Below are 24,027 nucleotides of genomic sequence, written 5' to 3' on the forward strand. Positions count from 1 at the left end.
AGATACATTACCGAAGCATTCCATCTTCATGGGTTGAATTGGGTAAAGGACCATCAGATGGACTGACTGGTAAATCCACATCTGGCTGACCTCCTTGTGCATACACTGGCTTTGGTTCTATGAAAATACCAAAGATTTCCAATGTCCATTTAGTAATTTAAAGATGAAAATGTGAAGTTTAACTTAGTTAAGACTTAGTGACTTCTTCAATAGCTTCCCTCTACCCCACTTAGAAGAAAAATACTAGCAAACTCACAACAGAAGACACTCTCATCATGCCATTCAGAGCAGTGTGATTATTGGCCTATGACTACTTCAGTAAATATTCCCAAACTTCCTTTGCACTTTATTAAGTACTCTGAACACTTCAAAAGGATGAGAACTAGAAGGCTTCACACTCCCAAGACCACTTTCAATCCTTTTGTTTCTAACCTTGATTTTTCTGACCGAAAATTTTTGTTTTCCATTGGTTCCCTTCACTCAAGAACTTAATTTTTGAAATGAAAATGCCATAAGACCTCAATCTACTACACATGCCTTGTGGTCCAGCTGGCAGTCCTTAGAGCTACGCACCTACTGTGGCTTTGCTGCAGAGCTTCTCTGGAGTTCCTGTGAGGAAGCTGCCACTGCAAGCTTCCCTCAGCAATGAGCACCAGTAGGGGCTCTTCTCTGATAAAGGCCTGGTCGTGCTACAAGGATTTATAGGCTCATTTTTGCACACAGGAAAAAATTTCATTTCAAACAAGGCTGACTTTGAACTAGTCTAATATTCCTGATCTTAACAAGAACTGCACCACCTTCCTTTCAAATCACTCAACAGACTAGTTTGAAATTGGGAATTTCAGGCAACAATTGGGTAATTATGCCTGTTTCTAATGTGTCTCTGGTCCTCCCCATACAGTAACACAGTATTTTCCTTTAAGTCTCTAATGAACCTTTCCTAGGCTAAGCTTCTGGTGATCCCTCCCAACAAATACTTTCCTCCCACCCTTCTTTGACACAATCAACTATGACAGTCACCTTGCCCTTGCCCCTAGTCTAAGCAGCAAACCATCACAGATTCTGCCAACCACTTCTCTAACATTTTCATTACAGCCTTGGAAGGATCCCCATTTCCCTAGAGCTTTTGTGAGGCAGTTAAAGGATTATGCCCTTTGCTACACTTTTAAATCTCAGTTTCTCTTGGGCAAGTGAATTTTATCTGCAGACATTAATTTAAATATTAGCTTTATGTACTGGCCTACAACTCCTCTCACCCAAACTAAGTATTTCCATATGCCTCTTTCCATTCCTGCAAGAACAGAACATTTCTCCTTCCCCACCAACCAACAAAACCCCCACACTATTTATCATTGGTTTGCTAGCCCCTCAGAGCAGTTATCGGTGCATTATTTTGGATTAAGAACTATCTTAAGGGTTGGATTGGTATTATGCCAATTATTAATCTTCAGTATCTTACAGAAATGCAGAATTCATCTTTCTAATCTCACTACCACATCCTTTTCCACCTTGACAAATATAAATTACTTCATTTGCCTCTCTTCATAACACTGCTGTAAAAGGTCACCTCTTATGACCATCTTCTAAATAATGGCTGCTGTATCAGAAAACTTTCTTGTTTTCAAGATCTTTCAGAATCTATCAACATCAGAACCCTTCCAGTTCTTCACTAATCTACTGACTGCTACATGCAGAAGTGTCACTGCTCATCCCTTAGGTCCTCAAATATTTTCAAGCTTGAATGTGCTTTCTCTCATTGCACCCAGCCTTTCAGTAACAGCTCCCTCTAAACCATCTGCACAGCTCCTCTTCCCACTTGTAATTTCACTGAAATGCCTCATTCTGTAAACAAAAATCTTCTAAGTGCCAGCCTGCCCGGAACAGTGTCTTGTATCATCTTTTGTTTTGTTTGTTTTGGTTTTTTTTTTCCTTTTTTACACCATCTGGCTTTTATCTGCTGCCATTTAGCTTATCCTTTCCTTTTGGGAAAAAGGAAAGAGATTTTGTTCTGGTTTGATTAGCTGTACTGCATTTGTTAACCTGCCTTCTTTGTCCTTGACTGTAGTTAAGTGCTACATGAACAAAGCATTTTGGAGTGTTCTGAGTTGTATCTTGGGAACAGTAGCTCTAAACACGCTTAAATACATCGTCGTTAAAAATATAGTCTGCTACAGTAACCCATAAGAACACATTTACTGCTGAACACTCAGAAAAGAAATGACAGATTTTAACCTTGTCTGAGAAATCAGTACAAAACTCTTTACAACCATCACTTAGAACTACAACCCTAAACACTGAAATCTGACCCCGATATAATGACAGACCCCACAACTTAGGTTTTCAGAACCAAACTCTTAAGATATAAATGAGATGATGGTTACAAAGACTGTTTGTATCCAGAAATAAAAATAATTAGGACTTGGTCTGTTTTAAGACTTGAAAGTCATACCACAAACATGCAAAAGCATTAAGTCTTCACTGGTCATCCATTCCCAACAACACCCATAATTAATGTAATTTAATATTTTTACCTGGTAGTGGCGGAGTTTGTTTTTCAGTTCTTTCAACTGTCACCTCTTCCACAGCTTTAGAAATATCATCTGCATTCTTTACAGGTGTAGAGACAGCTCCTGGTTTAGTTATTCTCTCATCTTCTCTGCTTCGATGACTATATTAGAAAAAAAGATTCCACTCTGCATGCAGAACTGCTTCTACCATCTCAGTCTACTTAGACTAAAGAATAAATACTTCCATTCATCAGGTTGAGGGTAAGGGATCACCATTACTATTTAGGAAGGTTTTGTTCCTAGACTATCACATTATTAATAGTTTTTACCATTTCTAAATCCTAGTGTTTTGTCCCTAACATCAAGTTAACAAAGCACTTCCCTAGATATGGCACTAAAGAGAGCAGCAGCACATAGGACACAGACTCTAAAGCTTCCAACACACAGGTCACACACATGTGCTGTACATTGATAGATATATAAAGAATTGAGAAGCAAAGGGAAGAAAGGAAGAAAATCCATTACAATAGTGTTTTCCTCACCCCTTCCTATAGAGAAAATGGATTTTTAGACTTAATTCTTAGGCTTTGCTATGATCAAGCTAATTTATCTGCTCCCTTCTGTGTAGCTGTCCTGAAACGCAAGTGCTGCTGGTGTGGCACCTTTTATCCTTGCAAAGCCCAGCCAAGGCCCAAGTAAATTTGTTCCTCATTTCTCATCTCCTCAGAGGATAAGGCCTTCAATTCACAGCTATGACAAGAGGGAAGTGCTTCTCATCCACACATTTTAGTCAAAAGACAATTTGTTGCTTCTTATGCATTTCTTAACACACAGAGCACAAACTGAAGGAATTTAGGAGAAGTTATCTAGTTTTTAAATGATGAAAACAAGGAGAATTCTACAGAATGTAATTTCTATTCCTTGAGTTCAAAAGATCAGGTATTCTTGCATTGTTGTATTGAGCTACAGCTACCAGCTGTACTACGGCAGAACTGAACATGTGGTACATGTTGAAATGTTAACCACTACACTGCTATCTGATGAGCACTAAATAATTTAATAGGGTTGGAACAGATGAATATTAATAATGAGCTAGAAAAATAAAGTTTTCTTCCTGGGAGTTGGCAAATAAGCAAGGATTTAAAGAATATTTGAAATAAGACAGACACAAATAACAGCCTTTCATATAATACCACACTGACTTGCCAAGAAAGGGGGGGGGGGAAAGGTATTTTCCCAAGAATAACAACTGCTTGGACAGTTGTGCAAACACATCTGCTCTCATAAGGGAGAGGGGTCTGTGCTGGGGGGAAGAAAGAGGGAAGCTCTGCACTACTAACAGCTAGATGGTGCTACTGGGCAATAATGAGCATCACTGCCCATAAAGAACAAATGGATCAAATCCCCATACTGAGTTAAGACTGTTAAGACCCTCATCAGAAATAATGCTTCAAGAGTTGGAAATATGACTTCAGAAAACAGATTCCAGCACATCTGCTCATCCAAGAAATGAAGTAAAGAATAAAAGAAATTTCAAAAATCGAAACACAAGTAGAATGTGCTTTCCTGAAGCAAAATGAAGTCTAAAATATGAGAAACAATGCTTAGCTATTCAGCCAAGACATACTACAACTTCTCAGTGCATTCCTCTGACAGTTTTAAAGCCATGTGCCTGAAGGCAGCTAAACAGAATACAGAAAAGTACTTCAACCACCACAACAAACTGTGAAGAGAAGTACTCTTGCATTATGAACAACCATCTTGTTGTAAGTCATTGATAAAAACAAGCACAGTAGCTTATTGAAAATCCCTATTCATGCCTCTTCTTATCCAGATAGAGTCCCTTTTGGAGGCTCCCACAGTTGACTAAAGGATGCTAAAAGCACCATGTCTAACAAAATCAAAAGTAAGCATTTATCCCTCCACTTCATTCCCAAACACCACTGATAGAGGTTTTCTTATTCCTCTTTTGGATTCCCAGTTTAGGTGCATAAGCTAGACAGTACCAGACTAAAACATGACTGGATTGGTCGTTCCCTTGAAAATAGTTCTGGCTTATTAAAAACAGATACATATATTTAGCTATTTAAATGCATGCTAAGTGTCCTAGAAACAAAAAAGTTCTGTAATGTTGTAAGCTGCAACTAATTCCACTCCCTAAAGATTTCTGGATAATGAGCACTAGTTAATCAGACACTACAGTAAATTTCCCCATGAGCCCTCTCTACCTGTTTCCAAGCACCTCCTAATATTTGAAAGGAGCATTACTCCAGAGTAAGAATATCTGTTGTGGTTTAAAAATAAGGCAAAAATACTATAGTTACTACACAAAGACAAAATTCATTTTAGATTTCCCCTACACAGTCCAACCCCAGTGTAATTTTATGCTGCTTTGATTCCTGTACACATCAAGAGAATGCAAATGTGAAAGCTCTCAAGAACAGTAACTAAAACAGAGACACTGAGGGCAAAGCACAAAAGAGTCAGGTGAGTATCTGAAGCCACAGGCTCCTGGGCTGCTGCTATGTGTGCAGGCAAATACACCCTGCCAACTCAAAAGCCTGCAAAAGGTCAGGTCTACTCTAGGTAAGACATGAAATTTTAAATGGAAAAAAAGTTGATAGAACAAAAAGGAAACATCAGAAAAGCAGGGGAGTATGTTTTTTTTCCTTGACTTTGCTTAACTGTTCAGTCAGCTCTGGATATTTCATATGACAAGATGATACAGGAAATAACTTGATGCCACCACTGGTTCCAGGTGAGGGAAACTTCTTAAAAACTGACAGCTGCACTTCCCAAGAGACAGAAGTGTTGTTCCCTGTGTGCACTGTGACACTATTGTTTAACATCTGTGCTGTGTCAGGGCCCCCTTTACCTCACTTCCTCTCCCTGACATTTTTTCTAAGTGTGCTTACCAGAAACATTTTAAAATGACAAAATACAATCAGCTACATGTTAGTGCTATTACTGCAGAACAAGGGATGACCTGCAACATACAATGTTTGTCTCTTCAGAAAATTATGGAAAATACGAACTTGCAGGCTCTTCCCAAATGTGTTTTAGCACATCTCAAACTCTTCAGCATAAGAAGAATAAGAGCAAAGTAGCATCTTCCTTAAGACATTCAAAATAGGGCTGATTTTTATCTTAAATTCTAGTTTTTCAGCTTGTTTTAAAAATGGACAGAACAACCAACCTCTCACCCTACATATAAATTGACAATGGTATTATAGAAGTCAGCCTCATCCTTCCACAAATAATGATGATTTCTACAGTGCTTTCTTCAAGCTACCAAATCCTTCTTGCTGAGGCTGAAGTGTTAAACAGATCAGAGGATGTTTTTGCTATTCCAATATCTAGGTGAGGAAGTCAGCAGAGGAGACAGAGTTCCCAAGCAGGAATTTTTTCAATCAGTAAGGGGCAGCCCAGAGATATCATCTGGGAAGTTTGGCAGCACCTGGCTTGAAATGCCAGTCTTTAGGATAGGCCACACCAAAAGCTTATCCACACTCAACAGCTTCTCAGTGCCAGCAGTAAGAGCAGATACGTGACACTTGTCCTGAGGGAGTCTCCAGCTTAGCTGCAGAGACCTCTTTTGCTCATTCTAACTTAAGTACAGGTCTTTATAGGTTATACAAAGCAAAATTAGCCCTTTCTCTTAGTAAGTAAAGAAAAATGTTTTAGAATTTGAGTTTTTAAAAGACTGTTCAAGAGACATCTGTGAACTTTCTTTAGACTAAAGAAAACTAAAGCACAATTTAATGCTTTCCAGAATGACCAAACAGCAATTGTTCTGGGAACCCTATGTCCAGGAACATTGCAAGCAGCCTGACGTACATACCAGTGAGGAATACTGAAAGGTGGACAACACTGAAGACCCTGCCAGACCCCAAAGCAGTACTGAGGCAGATCTGTTAGCAGATTTCTGTACTCTGGTGCAAACGAAGAAATGTCAGTCTGTACTCAAGGTTGTATGAAAGGACTAAGAGGATTCCCCTGGAACTTCCCTTCTCATTAACACACAAACACTTGGCAGAACGATGGCTAAATAAAGACTCATTATCTTCAATACATTTTTAACATCCTCCTTAAGCTTAGTTGGAAGATTTTTTGCTCATTTCTTCCTCAGCCCTTTCTCAAGCCTTTTTCTTCCTCCAGATTTTCTACCACATTCAAAAAAGAATAAGTAGTTAACAACTAATTTGACCTTACAGTAGATTTAAATTTGCACAAACAACCATTTCAAAGAGAAGTTGCTCTCAACATGTTTTTCCTCACATGGCTCAGGGCCCAGATTTTCTGATCTTGAAAGGGACATGTCGCAAAGGAAGTCAAGCCATGCCAAAGCAGCTCTTGCTCATACAGAAGATATAACGGATGCATTCAGAGTTGAGATAACTTCAAAGTTCCCTCTCGGGGAAGATTTGATTCTTCTAACAGTTTGGTCTACAGGGAGGAAGTGACCATCTACCTAAGGCACTGCAATAGGACAGGAAAGCACTAACACCAGGCTAAGTCAGTCACAGTTCTAACAATTGGGGTTTTTTTGTTCCTCCCTCCACAAGCTCTATCAGGCTGCACTAGAAATGCATGTCAAGACATACGGTTTTGAACTATGACAGAGCTCCCACAACCTGCACAATCAAAGCCCTGCCTCTGGGACCCTGCTTTTAAATGCTTTCCATGAATGTGGTTCCTGCTTGAAAACAAGCTTTCATGCCTTGTGGTCCCTCTGAACAATGCACACATATAAGAGAAGCAAAAATGTCTGTAACCCATAACGCCAGGCAGGTGTACATGCAGGTGCAATCTCTCTTGCAGTTGTATTGATCTTTAAAAGACTCTAAAAGCCTTGAAGGTGTGTTATTTCCCCCTTGAGCAAACCAATTTTATTAATAAGCAATCAGGCATAACCTGAATGAAATGGACAGCTGCAATTTGTTTTTTCAGAGTTTTTGAACCGCATCTAAAAATTTTCAGATAGAGGCTCTGAATTTGAAATTTGCATAGATAATTCTAATTTCTGCTCCATCTTATTATGAGCGGTCTGAAGAGAAACTTTTCTCATTCAAATATTTAATAGAATTTGAAATCCAACACTGAAACGCTATTTCAGTAAATTAGAATGTCTGTTTCCAAACTGTGGAAATGCAAAACTAGACAGAATTTGTTATTCAAGACTAAAGTTTCATATTTAAGGAGAAAAAACTCCAAACCATACAGTACATTACTTCTCTCTGAATTCATATAAAATTAGACTTGCGTACTAAAGAATTATAATCAATGTTCCATCACCAAGTTCAAATATTAAAAATAGAGTGTAAAAGCCAAACTTGCTGTGAAATACACCTTGTTTTGCAGGAACTAAATGTATTCAGAAACATAACATAACCCCACACCTAAACAAAGCAAGATTTCAGCAAGTTTACCCAGGCTGGACATGCAACAGGAACTATGCTACAGGTCATCTCAAATCTGCTTGCAGCTAACTGCTTTCTAGAACCAAAATACAACTACACATTATTCAGTAACATATATTGCTGTCAAACTTATATTGTCATTCATACAACCATGTTCTATGATTATGTTTAAAGAAGGTGCAACACTAAAGAAAGGTTCGGTTTCTCCTCAAGTCTAAAATATTCAGATAATAATTATCTGCATCTCTCGAGACAAACAATGTCATATTACTGCCTCCATAGTTCTGCTTCACATTTGTGACACCATATAAATCCAAGCACTCCTACAACTTATATGTTACATTAAATAGTTGATTTAAAAATAATACAATGCTGCCATCACCTGCCGTTGCTGGGCTGCTGTGGAGAATGTCTGGAATGGTCTGAAGGCTCTGACCTCTGGTCAGGAGATCGTGAACGACTGCGGCGGGGCCTGTCATGTGATCGGTTGGAATGATCTGATGCCAGCGACTGAATTTCTGAAATGTCTGTTAAATAAAAGTTGTTTTTTCATGAAATGATCGTAATTTAAATGGTGGCATGACCTGCTTAAATGGGAATAAGCTTTTGCAGAGAATTTTTATGAAGATGTTAAATCTATGCTCATTATTACACAAAAATCCAAACTTAATATTCCTGAAAGAACAGCCACAAGAACAGGGACTGCATCTTTTTCTCCATGGTTTTTGAAGGAGTGGATTTCAATCACATTCAAACAAAAATTTACCCATATTACAATCTTACTCCTAACTCTTCTCCTCCCCACCCTCTCATCCCACTTAGGTATTTCAGATCTTGACAACATAGGGAGTTCTTTTCTCTTTAGAAATCAAGTTTTTATACTCACCATCTCTTTCTGAAGCATTAGCAGAATGAATACTGTCAGAAAGATCAGGGACATTCAACAGTGTGGCTCGTTCATCTCTCTGAACAACCATCTTCAATTTGCCTTTTGACCTTTCTATTAATGTTTTGGCATCTGCTAAGGACATATTTTCCGTCACTGTGCCGTTTATCTGGAATAGAGCAGGAAAAAAGAACAGATATAAACTTACTAAAAAAACCCAGTCAATCTCCAGCAAAAAGAGAGGTGTTCTATCTGATGATATTTGGAAGTAGTTAAAATATTTATCTAATTACCATAATACAATGGAAGGCCATTGGCCTCATCCATAATATTGCATAATATAGAAAATTATTTTCAACTTTCAAAGTCAAAGCTTCTAGCACTAATACAAAACTTATAAAAGATTAGTAATGTTTTTTGAACCAGCACTGCTATACTCAGAGCAAAGAATGGTCCATTATTCAGCACTATCTTGAAATAAAAATTGTTAATATGAATTAAAATCATAGAATGGCCTCAGTTGGAAGGAACCTCAAAGATCATCCAGTTCCAACCACCTTGGCATGGGCAGGGACACCTCCCACTAGACCAGGATGCTTAAAGCCCCATCCACTTGCCTTGGACACTGCCAGGGATAGGGCACAAAAAATGAACCCCATGGTATATTTATTTCTAAAAAAAAGCCCAACCAAAGAAAAAAATTAACCTGAAGGCAAGTTTTAGTGTTGCATAATAGCACAATTCCACAACATTTTACTTATAACTAAGCAAAGCTTCATACTTTTCCAATAGTCTTTATTACGTATTTACAGTAGTCATTATTTGTCTGAATAACACTAAGGGAATAATACCAAAAAGGCTAATTTTAGTTTTCTTAGAGAAGTTGATTCATATTAAATTTGATCTCTGAAATAATTTAATGAAAAGTGACACACCTTCTATTAACTAGAATCACATTACTGACGTAGCCAATTCTAGGCAGAGTTCTATCAGTGAGTTTTGCCTTTGAACAACCATCACCACCATATACTGTACCTTTAGCACAACATCTCCTTCCTGGATATTGCCATCTCTTGCTGCCAGGCTATCCTGTGATATTTCTTTCACAAATATGTGACTTGCCAACCGCAGACCATACTCTTCAGAATAAAAGAAAAAAGAAAACTGATGAAGTTACAGTAGAAAAAAGGGAGGTATCTGGAGATTTACAGCACTGCTTTATACAGCGTTTACACAGGCAACACAAAGAGGAGAGTGAACTTGGCACACAATGGGCTGCAGCAGGATATGTTATAGCTTTACCATTGTATCAGTCTCTTTTTCTAACACTGCCTATAACCAGAGCTATTGTTCAACAGCTTAATTTAGGTGCTATCTACAATTTTTCCTCAGCCAAACAAGACACCCACTACAGCTGAAGTGCAGGTATGTAGCTGCTGACTACCAGATGTTTGGAATTTATTTACACTATATAGTACTTTACCCTTAAATAACTAAGCCCACAGATTTTGGAATATGAAAAATAGAACCAGAAATACAATAGCACTTTTAAAGTTTTGAGCCAGCTACTGGTAAAATGGGCAAACTGCTAACAGCACTGTTCATTCAGCCCATGCAGCCTTTAACACAACACCGAGTGAAGTAGCTGGCCTTTACAAACTAGCAAAAGTTTTAGCAAGAGATGCACACACAAGTTACCTTCATTTTTCCTGGATTTCACCAGTGTGACTTTAGTGGGCTTTGCAGGCTGGCTGGAGGCGACAGACCTCCTGTCTGACCTGGGAGACAAGCTCCTCTCCCTGCTGGCGCTGCGATCCCTGACCCAGCTCTTCTCGTGCCTCCTGCTGGCACTGGGACCACCACGGCTGCTCCTTGGATCCCGGATTTCTTCATCGTAGCTGTCATCCTCGTTCTCAGACACTGGTTCAGGGTCTGGTCGAGTCACTGGAATCTGAATTTTCTTCATCCTTCGGATAGTCTACAACCCAACAGCAGATATCAGCCTCTGGCTGTGTGATGCTAATGGTGTTACTAAATGTCAGAAGCCAAGCTAATCCCAGCGTTTAAAACATGCCAGATATACTGGTGAATGCTCTGAATTGTTGCATCCTCATTATAAAATTATATCCAATTAATACAGGATTATTATCAATACAAATTATTAGAAACCTGTTTTTACAGTTCTTTTAGTCCTTTTTAATGTTTTTGAACAAGTGGCAAAAGGGTAACAATCAACAGCCTTTGCAGCACAACACCATATTCTGTTTTCAGAGCTGCAGATTGGAATGCCCTCTCTTTGCTTAAAACCACAAAATCAGTTACTGGCACTGCTAAAACCCTTTTTTGCTAACATGTAATCTAGTGCATAGTCAGTATGCTATTATTGACAGTGACTCTCCTCAACTTTGAAGTCTCTCAGTCTTCCAAAAAAATGTTTATGCAAGACACAGAGAAAGGGGAGCAGTCGCTCTGGAAGTTCAAAGTTGGTTTGTTCAACATAGACAGCTGGTTCCAGAATATGAGCCAGCCTTGTTCAGAGATTGGTTTGCTATGTATTAAAGAACAAAACCAAGTTCTACCATAAAGTTTTCATTAATTACTTTTTTTTTTACCTAAATCTATACACCAAGTATTTAAGATACTGAAAGCCCTGCACAGCTTGCCACACATTGCTTTCTATAAGCTTTAAAGAACTGCTGCCAAATCTACAAATGCAAAACATCACACTTGCTTTGCAACTGCATTAAAGCACATAAATGCACTAAAAATGTGTCAGCAGAAAAGCTTTTCTACAAGCACTAGAAGTCTGTTTTCATTAATTAAGTAACTTCTAAATATTGTGCATTTTTTGTTCTATTTTTTGGTAACATAACCCCCAAACTTCTACAGAAAGCTGGATTACTACCCTTTGGTGATGACCCTTTGCTGTTTTGCAAAAGTTAAAAAGCCAACTACTTAGAATAAGCCTACAAAATTACAGGAATTAAGGTAATTATACTTTATTTTGGCAAACTGTTTATTGAGCACAAAAAGAACTGTTAGTGCCTGAACAGCTTGTCCTTTAGCATACACCAGCCTTTGAAAAACTCAGTAAAAGTGTATCCAACAAAGTAAACAAATATTAAACAAAGCTGACTTGCCACAATTTGGCAATCTGAGAGCTCTACCATAGAGAAAAGGAGTCTGAATTATCCCGTGCCACACTATGCAACCATCATTATTCACATTTGAAAAACATTTTGAGTGACCCACTTGATAAACATACCATCAAACATATCACTTAACCTGAAACATCACACAGGTGTTATTCAAGTACCTTGCATCATGCCTGTATTTTATGGCAGACACTACACTATTTCACTTTTGCTCTGTGACTATAGAACTTTAAATCTTGAAAACATTCACTTACGATTTTGGCATTCTTCCCGCTTTTCCTCAGCTGCTGAACAGCAAACGCATGCTCGACATTATCCATTGAAACGCCATTGACCATTGCAACACGGTCATTCTCTCTACATGAAAAACATCACAATGCACAGTATAAATACTTTATGCCAAAAAGAAAATATTGGTGAATAGGTGCCCCCATGCAAACTGCCTGTATTACAAAACCTACTACACCAACAGTTACGGACAGACAACTTGAGACCAAAACAACTGGGAGGTTAAGCTACTACTGACAAAGATGAATGCCCCCGAATCAGCACCCAGGTATAGTTTGGCACTTACTGTAGCAGTCCTTCTGCTGGGCCTCCTTTCAGCACATCAGAAATAACTATTGATGTCTCACCACTCTGAAAGTGAGGATTATCTCTTCCTCCAGATATTGCAATACCAAATCCAAATCCAGGGGCCTATATTGGAACAAGAGAAATATTTTTACTTTCCTGTATTTAATAGTCACAATTTGCATTCCCATGCTAAACACAAAAATGTCCCATGAAATCAATACAAGTTTTTGAAAGAAGGCAGGATCAATGAACCAATCAATGCTATGCAATCCACTAACAGGAGACAGACTAAAAATAAACACTTTTAGAATGCAGAGAGTTTTGGAGCAACTACCCAGTCTCTTCCAAGAGATTAGAGCTCCCATTTGCATTTTTATGGCCTGGACCTTAAGCGGTCATCAGCAAGACGTCAATCTTCAGGGAGCACAACAAACCATTGCACTGAGCTGCAACTCTGACTCAAACCCCTGTATCACTTCCTGCAACACTTTCTTCTGAGTTTTCCCATTATGGTATTTACCCAGCTCGACCTCACTTAGCTCAGGAACTGACAGGACTGCAGCACACTGTAGTATGACTGCAGGCTCAGTTCTTACGAATAATACCAAGATCACTTGTACCATTAAATACATCAAAACCTTGTCAGCACTTGCAAATCATCTGCATCTTAACAAAAGTAATTTGCTTCAATCTTTTCCCTCTAGGGTGACCTGCCACTATGGCAAGGTCAATGCCTCTGAAAAGTTATTCCTGTTAGATATTTCAAGATACAACAATGATGCTTGCATTTCTGCCTGGAAGCAGCGAGGGTGGGAAATAAGCTTTCTAAATATAACTGATCTGCAAACCATCTAGCTCTTTTACCATTGCCCAGAAAATATTTTGAGGATATTACCATTAAAATGCTGCATTTTACTTAAAAATTTATTCTGCAATTTTCAACTATGCAAAATGCAGTCACTGGGCGGAAAAGATGAGGTTTGGGTCAATCTCACCCCTCTATTTCACAGAGCACACACTTCATGCTGGCAGACTTCACCTTCTCTTTTTCTGACTTTTTAACAAACATGACCCAGCTTTAGCAAGGAGTTTCATAACCTAACGGTGACAGCAGAGGCAACATGGCAATCTGCATCTGGCTGCAAGACACATGATGTTCAGTTTTTTGGACATTAATTATTGCCCAAAACCAACCTGTTTCCTATTTCCTTCCAAAACAGAGGTCATAAACATGTTTCAGACTTGCCTGTAAGCAGTGAATAGGAACAGTACTAAAATAAAGATTCGGAGATTCACTGTTCAGAAGCAGTTAGTCCACACTGTTGCCAAGAAGGAAGCTGATCAAAGTGTGGGGGACTGGGGAAAGGCACACTTTACTGCTTCTTTTACATCCATTTTAATTCATTAGAGGATATTGGATTCATTTTCAAAATACATCCCACATAGATCAACCAGAAATTATGGCTGGGATGCAAGAATTCAGTGAAACTTGGTGCCATGAAGGAGGATCTTAAATGTCCACTATGACCAGAGCTGAGGGTTTTTTTCACTTTCATTTTTTAAAGTCAAAGAGAATATATAATAGCCTACACAAACATGTTACTAAGAATCCTTTCAAAACAGTAATATTTCTCCTCTCATAACACTACTGCTTTAAGTTTTCCACTATTTTAAAATCCAGAACTTAATGTGCATGGTATTTGGGTGGGGAAGGAAAGGGAGAAAAGAGATAATAAAGACATTTATGTCAAACTTCATTTAAATATTCTCCATCTTTCCTTCACCATTAACAAAAATGTTTTTAGAATTCTCCACTTATGGTAAGGAATACAAACATCAGGCTAAGAGCAGCAGAAACTCACTGTAAACCTTATCTTGCTGCTTGCCATGCTACTTTTAAAAGTAGATCTGCAAATCAAATCACCAGTATGGAGATTGATGTCCTCTTCCAGAAGCCCTGAAACAATGCAGTCTCAAACACAGACAGCAGCTAAAAGGGCCTACAAGTCAGATAAAGGGTTTTTTATAAAATAAATCCACGTTTTCAGAAACACTCTCAATTCAAAAATCAAATCCTAAATCCTTCCAAAATTTAAGAGGTCACATAAGAGACCTTCTAGTAAAAATCAGCCTACCTACTTTCCATATTATCCTGCTGCCTATCATTATCTTGAGAGACAACTGATTATCAGAACTACTCTCTGAAAACTGAGCCTAGCTCCTAGACATGTCTGGAAATAGCAAGATGCTGATCACTACAGATTATACAAGACACTAACATGTACCTTAAGTAAAACTGCATAAGAAAATTCCTTCTATCACAACTTCACCTGTCAGATGTTGTAGAAAAAAAAAACACAAAAAAATAAGCTGTACTATTCTACTCTCCCACAGTAATGCACTGTGGGACAGGCAAAAAGGTAGGTACATAACTGGTTTCTGTGCTTTGGGGGAAGGACACACAGCTACCACAGACACACAGAACTTAGCTCCAAGTAGGAAAAAAAAGTGTGATATACAAAGTACGTGGTACGTCCTTCAAGTATTTTCCAATTAAGTATATAAACCCAGAAGACCTCTCACTAAAAGATAAACTGTAGCTACCTGATAAGCTTTAACTGAATCTGAGACTGGCTCAATCTCTTAAGATTTAAGTAGCAGTCCAGGAAACTGGAAGGGTGGTAAAGAAAGGCAACAAAAAATCTTGGTGAGAAATTCCAGCCTCTATTTCCCAAAAAACTTTCTAATGAGTCTTTTGACAGTAGTGCTGGAATTCACCAGTAAACCTCTTCCCAGTGTTAAGGATTATTCTAAGCACTTACTTGTTTAATGGTAGCATAAGGGGTTTGGTTTTGTCACCTGGCAGATGGAAATAACTGTTTCTTTTTAACTGACTAAACTAATGTTATTGAAGTTATTAACAGTACATATCATCAGCTTTCAACACCTAACTAAGAGCTACTTAATGATGTAACAGAACAGTCATCCCAGAAGAGCTGGCAGAATTTTGGCACAAAAAGATCATAACCAAAACTATAATCAAATCATACTTTCACACCAGTGCTATAAAAGAACTTCTATGTTGTAAGTGTAATCAAAAATGAGATCTCTGGATCCTACCAGTTATTTAAAATTTTGTTCAAGGTAACACCATATTGTAACATTTCATTATTTCTTTGTGCACAGACTAAATGCCTTTTGGTGTCACTGAAATTACTGCTCTAATTGACCAGGAAAAGGTCCCCTTCAAGAGAAAATGAGCTATCACCAAGCCTATGAGCCAATCTTGTATTACTATGGCATTTTTTGTTTGGTTTTGACTATAAAGCAGTACTGATTTAATCAGTAATATGAGTAAAAAAACTGAAGTTTACAGAGATTACAGGGATGACTGGACAGCATCAAGAATAAAACATAAAGGGCAATTAATAATACATAGAAATAACACTTCTTGCTCAAAAACTTGTTGACCTAAAAACTGTCGGAAGCTTAAAGAGTAGCCCAGATAAGCATCACTACACATTCCCATTTTTACTCTGCTTTCCTTTCACCATGTGGCTGCAGTCAGAGATGGGATACTTTGTCAGCCTTCTGGTCACACTGAGTGTAACTGTTGCCTTCATAAAAGGGCACCTGCCCAAACAGTTACATTGAATCAACAAGACTAAAGCCTTTAGTATCAACAGCTAACAGGTCTGACAGAAAATTAACATTTTATCTGCCCAGGTGACCTATACACTTTTTGTCCAAGGTCCATTTATCCCACCAAAGCTACAAATTTAAAATGCATTTATGAAGCACTGAAGGCAAATGATACAACTCACTCCCTTGAGAAAACACTTCCACATCTCCCCGGTTTTGGGGTGAACACAGCTATTTGGACCACGATTCTGTGGGTGCTTTAATACTAAGTTGCTGCCAGAAATGTCATCCCACCCGGCTCTGACCTTTCCTAAACAATTAATTCCTTACTTACTCTCTTGTACAGCTTCATGATAGCTGTAAAGTCAATTTAATTCAGGAGTAACTAAAACAAGAGGAGTCAGTCTAAATGCAAAAGCAGTCTTGCTATTCACTGGTTCCCAGCACACATTCCTTTGTGCAGGGTACACATTCTGACCACCCAGACTTCTAGCCAATGGTTTAACAAAGTGGCAAACAAATAAGACAGTTTTGAATACATGTATTTATTTGCAACTACATTGTTTTATGTCCCTGCAAATAAAGTTTGAAAACTTTCACAGATAGTTACAGCACTAACATGAATGAACACAGATTTCTGCCTCCCTTCACTTGGGTACAGATGTAATCTAAAGCTTCGTTTCTAGCATGGTTATTCACGGGCAGGCTTATCTCTGAAACCCAGCAAACAGAGCTATCACATGGAGCTTTTACAACACTTCTAAATTTAAACAAGGGAATATGACAGTTTCCTCTCCTTTTACTTCCTGACATCTGGCTTTTTCCTATTGTTTTCAAAAACTACCAGTATCCTGCGTTAGGCACACACAGCCAATTGTATGAACTCACCCTGTGAAGAGTCACCGTGTGTTGTTCCCATATAGCTGTTTCTTCCATTGTTGTGCTCTAAGGAGAAAAAAACCCCAAAGATTAGACTTCACTTTCAATAGTTGTATAATACCACAAGCAGAAACTTACATACAAAAGTAGCATTAATATTCATATAGAATAGCTGCAGAAGAAGTTGGCCTGGCTCATTCATTACACATTTCCTGCCTTTATATGTCACAGCTGAACTTCCTGTGCTCCTGTGGAAGAGGGCAGGGGGAAGAATAGGCAAAATAGATTACAGAGCTTGAAGTTATAAAGTTCCAAGGGAAGGATTACAAGTAGCATTTGTGATATAGGCTCTCTTGGTTGCCCATTAAGATTGTAGTAGATGTAGCTAGTCCAATCAGATGTATTTATATTCTAACATTTACACTTACATTCTCCTTTTGGCTTGTTTTAACTGTATGCAGATCACCACTAATTCATGAACACCCAGTTGCAGATTGCAGTGCCTGTGCTACTGTATTATGCACACAGGTCAAATTTAATGGACTGCAGTTTAGTGTAGGCTAATTATTTTGGTGAACAGTAGCACTGCAGAAATTACAAGGTCCTCTCTAAGGTAACTAGATTAAACAGTAACATTATGACAATATTGACATACCTGCATTTCTGCTTGAAAGAGCACTACTTAGTGTGCCACGACAAGCAAACATTTGGAAAGGGGAAAATAGCATGAGGGAGGAAAACCCAGCAGAGCCCATGGCCTAAGAACAGGCAGGAAGGCAGCAGGAAATGCATAGCGAACATCCTGCTGCTACATTTTCTACCTTTCCAGAGGGAGTGTCCAGTGTTTTGCTCCATACCCACCCCCAACATAAGCATGCAATCCATTAATAAAGAACAAAACCAGAACACAAACATCCCTGAAACATGGCGGTGCTGGTTTTCTGAAAATCTACTTTGCTCTCTATTCCTTTCAGTTACAGTAGCTCAGTCACTACAACAAAAAGTACTCCAAACTTTTAATCCAGTCCTGAATCACAAGGAACAGCAGTAGGAGTGTTTACTCTCACAAACAACACCTCTGAAAACTTCATCCAACTTCAGAACATCAGAACTTGCAACTGGCTTCAAAAAGCAAGTTCTTCTCATAATGCCAAAAAGCTCTGGATTTTTCCTCTGCATTTTGTGCTTCAATTTCAAGGGTCAGGATGTGCCACATTACTGCTCATTTCTTTTTCAGGGTTCACTTCTCCTGAAAGTGCTGTTGCAACCTAACTGTGACGTATTTAATTCAAACAGCTGTAATTCTCCTCAATTCAGTACCAAATGTTGCTCCTTTGCATTATAAATTGATTAAATTCTACTCAGAATTAGATTATTTCTCTCCAGCTTTTTAAACGCAGATCAAATATATACTAAAGCAGCAACAATTTACACACACAAAGCCATCTTTGAAACAAAAGAGAATGTTTTGCTTGCTAAACGGTCAAGGAATACTGATTTTCTTCCTTATTTCTGATGTTCTCATTCTGTCTTAGTTTTGGCAAGAGCTTCTCAGGCTAAACATCTCATCAACAAGTGAAGACTTATCTCCGCAAGTAAACTTCTACAGCAAAAAGCTCTAAGTAGCTCCTGTTCAGAAGAAGTCACAACAGGAATCCAATAAAGGACTGCAAAAGTTGTAATTTACATTGTAATTGAAACAGGCTGCCTCATTTTTACCTGCAGTGATCAAGAGAGGCTAACCCTGCTCATTTACTGCGCTTGCCCTGGCAGCGCTCCGCAGGTCCAGCCCTGTGGCAGCAGCAGAGGCCCCGGAGCCAGCACAGTCCCAGCTCCTTGGCTCAGGGTGCCTGATTTCCGTGGCTCTGAGTCCTTGTGCCTCCCTGCTGGAGCTCGGTGCACAGGGCAAACAACACCCATGGCTCTGGATACGGCACAAACTGATAAAACCCAGTTTAACCAGCTCAGCACTGCTCCCACCGGATCTAGGAGAACTGGCAAACCCAGAGCTAGAGCAGGCAAGATAACAGCTAAGCCATGAGTAAGAAATAAAGAAATTCCATATGTAACATGCTTCTAAGAACTGTGAGAAGACTTACTATTTCATTAAAAAAACCCAAGACAAATGTAAAAAAAAAATCCCAAACCAGCCTCACAAACTCACCAGCCTTTCTAAACCTGGACAAGGCACTCAGTGCTCAGTCAGATTGAGGCTGCCATTTTTAAAGCCCTTCTCCTTTCTGGAGAAGCTCAGTCTTTCCATTTTGTTCTCCATTTCTTTGTTCACACCATTGCTATCACCTCCCCTAGATTTTACTAATACATCCATTTCAAATGCACAAGACTTGGAAACATCAAATATCCATTAGTTACACAGCAAAGCAAGTAATATGTTATTTTCATTCTTTCTGCATGCCCAAACAGTCCAATCAAGAACAGTGAAAACAGTTCAAAGGCAGTCTAAGGTGAGTGTTGGCTTTGACACAAACTGCTTACTTGAGTTAGTTTCTGATCTGTAAAGAACTCCATTCACTCACAAAGATCAAGGAAGTTTGAAGAAGACCTGTGAAGATACTCACCCCACTTAGCACTGCCAACTGAGGCAGAAGAATGAGCCTGTGCTACCATCAGCTGAGGTCCCTGTTGTGACGCTGCTCTTAGGCCGTACCCAAAGTGTTCTATTTTTCATGCTATCCACCACTAATTTAGGGAAAATCAAGATGACTCAGCAGGAACTGAGAAATATATACAGCCTAACACTCAGAAACTAGGAATATAGGAGAATACTACGATACCCCAGGCTAGAGTTATAATAATTTAACAGAAACTCTTTAATACCTTTGAAATGCAAGTGGACAACATTGCGAACTCCTACATCTGTATTACCAATGACTTTACATCCCAGAATCACACAGAACTGCTTAATTTTTAAGGCTGGAAGGGACCTCTGGAGATCATCCAGTCCAACCCCCCTGCCCAGGCAGGGTCACCTGAAGCAGGTGACACAGGCATGTGTCCAGGTGGGTCTGGAATGTCTCCAGAGAGGGAGACCCCACGACCACCCCGGGCAGCTCTACCAGTGCCACCCTCCATGGAAGTTCTTCCTCATGCTGAGGTGAAACTTCCTGTGTTTAATTTATGGCCATTGCTCCTCAGCCTGTCGCTGGGCACCACTGAAGAGTCTGGCACCATCCTCTTGGCACTTAACTGGGTGATTTTTTATATGCATTAATGAGATTCCCCTCTCAGTCTTCTCCAGACTAAACAGATCCAGTTTTTCCCTCCTAAGAGATGCTCCAGACCCTTCACTTTGTGGCCAATGCTAGACCTTCTCCAGCAGCTCCTGGTATTTTTTGTACTGAGGAGACCAGAATTGAGCACATACATTAAGAATAAAAAGAAAAGAAAGAATGATGGTATCATCACTCCAGTGATTTATTTGATGCCTTTGCTTTATTAAAATGAAGTTTCCTTAAGCTCATCCTCAACACCATTTTAGAGACAATTAGTATTCCTAGGTCTGTAAAAAAAATGGATGTGTTTGTGGGTTGGGTGTTTTATTACTATTTAAAGGACAGAGTCATACATGACATTGCAATTCATCAATATGGAAGTTATGAAACTTATCATTTACCAAGAATCTTGGAAACATCAAGACTTGTTCAACTCTTTCATCTTTGGAATTGCCCAGAGAAATAAACATTTCAAAGTAAACATCTTTTCAGAAAGCTCCCTCTGTGGGCTTATAAGAGTCCTTCAAATAACTTTTTTTTCCTCTCCTTCTCACATATTTCTTTCCTTCTTCTCAAGGGCTGGTTTGATTGTTTTTATTGGGTTTTTTTGGGGGCTGTTTTTTTTTTTTTTTTTTTTTTTTTTAATACCATGCCTTTTCTCATCCAACTTTTACCTTTCCACACATATCTGGGTATCTGTACACATGCACACATATGCTTTTCTTTTAAGCATCCTGAAGGAAAAAACCAACCCAAAAAACCACTGACTATTGAACTGAGCAATGCAGTGATGCTGCAAACAGCATAGCTCAGTTTACCTGCACTGCAGGTGAAAAAGCTGTTGCCAGCAGCAGCGCTGAAGCCACCCACAGGCTTGAGAAGACAGTTCCAGTTCACATTCGGAAAGCTTCAAACAACAGCCACAGATATTAGTATTCTACCTTAAAATAATTCAAGTTCCCAAGGGCAGGTTTCTTGCAGATTGACACTTTAGATTTCTACACCTCAGCTCAGACTAAGGCCAGAGCTCCTACACATTCTTGAAATCCAAGCCAGAAGAGTTTCCCAAAGTTTCTTTCCAACTCTAGGGGGACTTAGAGGAATTATTGTTCCCTTTTAAACTCAGCTGCTTTTCATAGAAGCGAATTGTGTTCTGAATGACAAGATCGATTTTAAGGAATTGTTTCCTCAATTGTGATCAATTTTGACATGCGAGATCAAATGAGTTTTTAACCATGTTATTTCTTTGCAAAATTTAACAGTAATTTTTGATAAATAAATATAAAGGTTAAATATCTACCATCGCCATCCATTTCCATACATTCCTCACTACGGTCAAGGCAATTATTACATTTTCAGAGAAAATAATATCTAGCTATCTACCTAAAACAGATTTTCCTCTGGACTACACAAGAGGAACCTCCTGTGGGAAGCACTAAGTTGCATTTAGCGTCTCTACCAGCCTGGTTTTTCAGATCAGTATTGACAGCTGTCCTAAGGACAATAAAATGAAGAAACTGCTTCTGCCACCTCAGGGGGCTTATTGCTCCTATTCTCCACAGAACACAGTGGGGAGAAGAAGGTGTCTGACAGCTGTGAGCTCTTTCAACCACAGCAGCAAACCACAGGAAGTGAACAGTCTGATCACAAACTCAACCATGGAAAGAACACCAGTTTTGCTTCAAGCTTGCAGTCTCATGTTGTGTACACCATACTTACAATAAAATGCTCGTGTCAAAAAGCATTCCTATTTATCCTGGAAAAAAACTGTAACAACTGTGACAGTGCTCTTATTCAAGACACAAAAATTACAAGGAAGAACCAGTATTGGGCTATGTCAAAAAAAGGGAAAAAATACTGTATTTACTCTTTATATACTATATAATACTCTATTACATATAGTATTATCTGTAATATTATATTTAGAGTGAGAGTTCTTCTTCAGAATGACACATCTGACATACATATACCTCACCCATCTTGCAGCATTTCAATTCGGCTTCTAAAATTAATTTTCCATTATTCTTGAGGAAGTCCAGTTCAGCAGTAGGATGTTATTGAACTTCCAAGTTCTAAAGGTTAAATGCAGAATCAATATATTTTGATTGCACTTGTGGGAACAAGAATTAAAAGTGCTTACCAGAACAATCACAATTTGAAACTCTTACAAGAATTTCTTATGTTTGTTATGTATATAGGGGGGTGATATTTATCATTCACTGAAAAAAAAGATCAACATAATCAAAGTCAATATCCAAAACACTCGGCTTCCTGAGGAAGTATAAGAAAAGAAAACAGAATCTTCCTCAGCCAGCCCAGAACAAGGAATGAGGAGGTCATTTCCCTAAACACAGCATCCTTCAGCACTCAGTTGCAGCACAGTGCTGTTTCCAACACTGACCAGGATGATTTCCTACAGATTCTCACCTTTGTCCTTGCCTAGTTAAACTACAGCCACCTTAAATTCCAACAGATTCCCTCCAATTGTCTTATCATAAAAGCCTTCAGCTGACTGGAGGCAGGGGGCCCATTTTTTAACAGTTGCTCCCCATCAATTAGTGCAATGAGGTCAGAATCCCATTATCTGACTGATTTTATCAACTGAAAGGAGAGCTTTGTCTTCCATAGTCTAACACATACACAATGCACCACAGACTCTCACAGGGAACCTCAGAGTTACTTGAGGTATTTTAAACACTGGCAGCCAACTCCTGGAGCAAGTGCAGACAGTCAGGAGAGCACAGAGGCAGGGCCACCACAGAGAAGTGCACATTGCCACAGCTGCATTCCCACCCACAGCCTGCTCTGTCTGTCCTACACTCTGCAAACAGCCTGGATCTTGAGCTTTTCACTGGATCATCATTCCAAGGAGCACGACTGCTTCCCTGAACGTATTTCTGAGAGAAGATTCAAGAGATCAGACTAAGGACTCAGGGACTGCCACAGAGCATCAGGCGTGTGTTGTTTGTCTATTTCATTATCTCTTTTACACAGCACTGGGAAATGCAGGAGAAAACCCACACTAAAGGACTCTTTTGAGATGTGTATAAAAAAGCTTCACAGAATCACTGAAGCTGAGAAGCCAGTCTAGTCCCACCTTCTGAGTGTACATCCACAGAAGTGACATCAATCACTTCTTACAACAGAAATAAAAACCTTATTCCTCTCTGAAGCATATATACTAACCACTAAAAAATAAAGCAGTGCTCTTGTAATTTTTTTTCCATTTGGTATCTTGGGTTTCAAGCTCTAGTGAAGAGTTCCACTCCTCCCAAACATTTACCTATATTAAACAGCCCACCTCATGAGAAGTCTCTGTGAAGAAAACCACAATTAAAGCTGCTCTTCAGATGACAATGCACAATCCAAGTTTAAAAAAAAAAAAAGCCACCAGAATTTTCAACACTGCATGTCAGTAAAATGAACCCACTTTGATTTAGATCACACTGGAAGTACAAAGTCTCTGTAATAGTACACACGGACAGTTTGAACAGTACAAGTCATCTTTACCTCGCAAAGAACAACCTTGAGAGGAGAAACTAGGACTAAATATCTACATACACATTGTAACAGTAACTAGGCTGTTCAACCATTCCACTCGATTCTCCCTGTGCTTCCAAAACCACAAGACACTACCTTGCTCAACACAATTTCCACTGCCTCCTGATCTAGAATCCCAAAGGTTAGTGGCTACCTTTTGAAAATAAAGATACTGCATGTATCTAAAAA

General features: G+C 39.0%; 1 protein-coding gene across 9 annotated transcripts in view; it reads right to left on the reverse strand.

The window, feature by feature from the left end:
- Positions 1-24,027, reverse strand: part of TJP1 (tight junction protein 1) — a 186,590-nt gene that overhangs the window by 24,146 nt on the left and 138,417 nt on the right. For all 9 annotated transcript variants that reach the window (XM_038146688.1, XM_038146687.1, XM_038146686.1 and 6 more), the window contains 9 exons: positions 17,075-17,131; positions 12,543-12,667; positions 12,223-12,325; positions 10,512-10,791; positions 9,849-9,952; positions 8,814-8,982; positions 8,310-8,454; positions 2,532-2,668; positions 12-117 (listed from right to left, as the gene is read on the reverse strand). In XM_038146688.1, the coding sequence (XP_038002616.1) occupies positions 12-117; positions 2,532-2,668; positions 8,310-8,454; positions 8,814-8,982; positions 9,849-9,952; positions 10,512-10,791; positions 12,223-12,325; positions 12,543-12,667; positions 17,075-17,131 (1,226 nt within the window). The remainder of the gene's footprint in view (positions 1-11; positions 118-2,531; positions 2,669-8,309; positions 8,455-8,813; positions 8,983-9,848; positions 9,953-10,511; positions 10,792-12,222; positions 12,326-12,542; positions 12,668-17,074; positions 17,132-24,027) is intronic.

Source organism: Motacilla alba, chromosome 10 (assembly GCF_015832195.1).
Source record: "Motacilla alba alba isolate MOTALB_02 chromosome 10, Motacilla_alba_V1.0_pri, whole genome shotgun sequence".
In the NCBI taxonomy this organism is placed as follows: domain Eukaryota; kingdom Metazoa; phylum Chordata; class Aves; order Passeriformes; family Motacillidae; genus Motacilla; species Motacilla alba.